At 46.9% G+C, this 4,496-nt stretch overlaps 1 protein-coding gene across 1 annotated transcript in view; it reads right to left on the bottom strand.

Moving 5' to 3' along the window:
• LOC111953101 (engulfment and cell motility protein 3-like) overlaps positions 1–4,496 on the bottom strand; it is a 48,799-nt gene that overhangs the window by 8,603 nt on the left and 35,700 nt on the right. The window contains 1 exon segment of the mRNA XM_070435281.1: positions 4,281–4,417. Coding sequence (XP_070291382.1) covers positions 4,281–4,417 — 137 coding nt within the window.

The following is a 4,496-nucleotide window of genomic DNA, read 5'->3' as shown; positions in this document are numbered from 1 at the left end:
GGTGGCTCCACAGGACACAGAGCAACTTGGTTATTGTTTTCAGTTGCGCTATGCAGGTAAATGCCATTCCACTCCGGTGCCATGGAGTCTTTTGAAGTTTGATTTTCTAATTAGATTACCACTTTGCGCTCCACGGTGGCAATGTAAACAAATAGACCATCTATCAGACGATACACTGCATCACGCTTGGACATGAATAAACAACATACCACTATATATACACAAAAGTATAAGAGAATTCGCTATTTCAGCCACACCCAATTACTGACAGGTGTAAAATCGAGCACGCAGCCATGCAATCTCCATACACAAACATTGGCAGTAGAATGGCCTTACTGAAGAGCTCAGTGACTTCCAACGTGGGCACCGTTCAAGGATGCCCCTTTCCAACAAGTCAGTTCGTAAAATTCCTGCCCTGCTTAGAGGTTCCTGGTCACTGTAAAGTGTTGTTATTGTAAGTGGAAAGGTCTAATAGCAACCAACGACTCAGCAGTGAAGGGTAGGTCACACAAGCTCACAGATGGACTGCGAGTGCTGAAGCACGTGGCTAGTAAAAAATGTGTCCTCAGGTTTGCAACACTCCTAGCGAGTTCCAATGCCTTCTAAAAAAACGTCAGCAAGAACAGTTTTGTTGCGAGCTTCATGAAATGGTTTCCATGGCGAGCAGCCACACAACAAAGCTAAGATCCCATGTGGCAATGCTGTTCAGCTGGAGTGGTGTAAAGCTCGCCGCCATTGGACTCTGGAGCAGGGGAAACCGTTCTCACCAATGAAGAATCACGCTTCACCATCTGCGAGTCCACGGGACGAATCGGTTTGGCGATGCCAGGAGAACGCTACCTGCCCCCAATGCATAGTGCCCATTGTAAAGTTTGGTGAAGGAGGGAATAATGTTCTGGGGCTGTTTTCATGGTTTGGGCTGGGCCCCTTATTCTAGTTGAAGGGAAATCCTAACCAGTCACGCGATACAATGACATTTCCCTGACAATTCTGTGCTTCCAACTTTGGGGCAAACAGTTTGGGGAAAGCCCTTTCCTGGTTCAGCATGACATGCCCCAAGTTCACAAAGCAAGTCCATGCGAAATGGTTTGTAAGATCGAGGTGTGAAGAACTTGACAGGTTGGCACAGAGCCCTGACCTCAACCCCATCGAAACACCTTTGCGGGATGAATTCGGACAACGCCGACTTGCGAGCCAGGCCTAATTTCGCCAACATCAGTGCCCGAACCTCACGAAGCTCTTGTGGGTTTGAACGGAAGCAAGTTCCTGCAGAAATGTTCCAACATCTAGTGGAAGCCTTCCCAGAAAGTGGAGGCTGTTCATAGCAACAAAGGGGACCAACTCCATATTAATGGCCATGATTTTTGGAATGAGCATGTTCGACGAGCAGGTTTCCACATACTTTTGTCGTTCAATGTATATACCTGCTCGCTACTTGTAGACATTGCTCCCTGTACCCTTCAACTAGTCTGTTTCAAATGGCAAGAGGCTGTTTCTTGTACTTGTACATTAGAGTTTCAGTGTGGGAAAAGGGTGAGATAGGAGATATGTGATGCTTGAGACATGGGGTGGAGTGAGACATAGAGAAAGAGTGACTACTATTGGTGACATTGCAGTGTGGGTTGTGTTACCTTGTCAAAGTCCTCCTGCGTGGCTCTCATTCTCCTTCAGGTCTTATTGAGCAGCTGGATAGCAGATGCGAAGAGCTCGTCCAGCAGCTTGGTCCTGAGCGAAGAAGATGGGTGGTAGTCTGAACCTGTTGTGGTCTGAGTGCGGTAACGTGGTGAGTGAGTGACAGTGAGAGTGAGTGATGTGAGTGAGTGAAGTGATGTGAGTGAGTGAGTGAGATGTGAGTGAGTGAGTGTTGAGTGAGTGAGTTGAGGAAGAGAGAGAGATATTGAGCAGATGAGTCTCTCACCATTTCAAGGCAACGGTTTTTACAAAATATGTAGATTTTTAGAGTCAAGATAAACTTGGATTTCTTCAGCAAGGACATTATAGCAGGATTACTACCTGTCCATCAAGCATTGAACCTTCACATGCTACAATCCAAAAGCGGTCTGAGAACCCTAGCAACCTGTCTTTGTGACCAATGGAGGTCGTCAGGGATTCACTCGGGTAAGATTCGAATAGGGGCATATACCAAAGATTCTTATCCAACGCTATGCGCAAATAGGCTCTGGGAAAGACAAACAGAAACCTGAAAACACATCCAACCTGGACTGAGCTGAATGTTAGTCTGAAGCTACATTTAAAGCAAAAGAAAAATACATGAGAATGATATATTATACTTATATAGGACTGAGAATCTAAGATAAGCCTTATCTTTTACAGAACTGGTCTGACTGCACTTCAATTGCACTGAGTGGTGAAGTGAGCTCAACAATGGCAAGAGAGCTCCATTGGTTCTTCGCGAGCCTTGTACTCACGCCCGTACCCTCTACCCAAATACAGAGGCGATGTTTGAAGCGCCCCCTCCCGCTGTCCAGAGGTCATTACAATGCCAGCACCCTCTGGATCGTAAGAAAAAAAAAAATGCCAAAGCATGAAAAAAAATATAAGCTCCTTATGGATAATCAAGATAAAAACTTTGTTTGTCCTGACTTATTATAAAAAGGCCGAACATAAGCAACTCATATCTTCCACACAGACACTTCCCCTGGTGCAATGGCACAGTACTATATAACAACTACACACTCTGTTAAGAGAGGGGGTGTTAGCAATGTTGGTGGAAAACTCAGGTATTAGACAGCAGAGGACTCTTGAGTCACGACCCAACGTCCAACCTCGCTACAAGCTGGACAATCATTGGAACAGAAATGGTACGGGCAACCCCAAACAGATTCAAGCTGGGATTTTCACATAATCAAAGAGGTAGCTAGCAGGTAAGCTCTCTCTTTGAGAAAGATATCCCCACCCTGGAGAGTGTCAGACCAGACCTCTTCATATTCAACCCACAGACGAGGCACCCAAGCGGAATGTCAAACCTCCCAGCTACAGAGTATTCTCCCCCATTAACATGAGGATAAACTCACCCAGCTGGAGGTAAGCCGTTGGAGCTGAACAGCAGGTGAACACACTCACGTCAGCACAAAAACATTGTCCAGCTCAACAAACCCCCTCAACCGACATGGAGAGCTGAGGTGAGAGAGACATCTACACTGGACTTGGTGAGACACATCAACATGAGAAAGAGCAGGAGCAGAAGACAGAGCACTAGAGGAGAGGTGAGAGATGACATTTTGACAGAGGAACAACCATTAGAGAGGCTGGACCACGCCCCACAAAGAAGCCAGCGAACAGTCCACCTTCAGGACCCTGACAAACTCTCAACACCAGCAGAAACAGTCCACCCCATACCATAGCCTCGACATCACAGCTAGGACAGACAAATTAAGAACTCCCAAGCCCAGGGGATTCCCACCCCCTTCTGAGCACCTCCCTCCTGTTCAAGCCACCCTGACAACCCCCCACAGAGGACATTACACAAGACACAGACCGTACCTCCTTATGGACTTCAAACGAAATATACAAGAACATGTGCCTATTCCCAAACACAGTATCTAAACTCTGGTGGTCCAAACACCCAGCACGCCCTAGACCTTCGTCTGAGGACCAAAAGGTTCATCTAGCCACATTAATAATACACACAGGCACAAATGACCTGAGAACAACAGCGGAGAAAAGGGTGGCCACAGCACTAAAGGCAGTAATTGAAAAAGCTTCTTCTACTTTTCCCCAAAGCACAAGTGCAAACTCCACCCTGCTACTACAAAAAGACTTCACCTTGCTACATACAGCGGGTAAACGCAAAGTATTTCCTGTTGACTGTGACTCAAAAGCAAATGTACACCTGGCCCACCACTCCACCCTGGACCTTGACCAGCCTTTACGACCAGGATCCACCTATACAAGCAGCACGTGCACAACTTTGCCCATACCCTAAAGGACATCGATCTCTCTCTTGGAGGCTGTCATAGCAACAAAGGGGGACCAACTCCATATTAATGGCCATGATTTTGGAATGAGATGTTCGACGAGCAGGTTTCCACATACTTTTGGTCAGGTAATATACCTGCTCGCTACTTGTAGACATGCTCCCTGTACCCTTCAACTAGTCTGTTTCAAATGGCAAGAGGCTGTTTCTTGTACTTGTACATTAGAGTTCAGTGTGGGAAAAGGGTGAGATAGAGATAGATGTGATGCTGAGACATGGGGTGGGAGTGAGACATAGAGAAAGAGTGAGCTATATGGTGACATTGCAGTGTGGGTTGTGTTACCTTGTCAAAGTCCTCCTGCGTGGCTCTCATCTCCTTCCAGGTCTTATTGAGCAGCTGGATGCAGATGCAGAAGAGCTCGTCCAGCAGCTGGTCCTGAGCGAAGAAGATGGGGTGGTAGTCTGAACCTGTTTCTGAGGCTGGTGGTGAGTGAGTGAGTGAGTGAGTGAGTGAGTGAGTGAGTGAGTGAGTGAGTGAGTGAGTGAGTGAGTGAGTGAG

Source organism: Salvelinus sp. IW2-2015, linkage group LG26 (genome assembly GCF_002910315.2).
Source record: "Salvelinus sp. IW2-2015 linkage group LG26, ASM291031v2, whole genome shotgun sequence".
NCBI lineage: Eukaryota > Metazoa > Chordata > Actinopteri > Salmoniformes > Salmonidae > Salvelinus > Salvelinus sp. IW2-2015.
The sequence above is the reverse complement of the archived record's forward strand: the minus strand, read 5'-3'. Positions and strand labels throughout refer to the sequence as shown.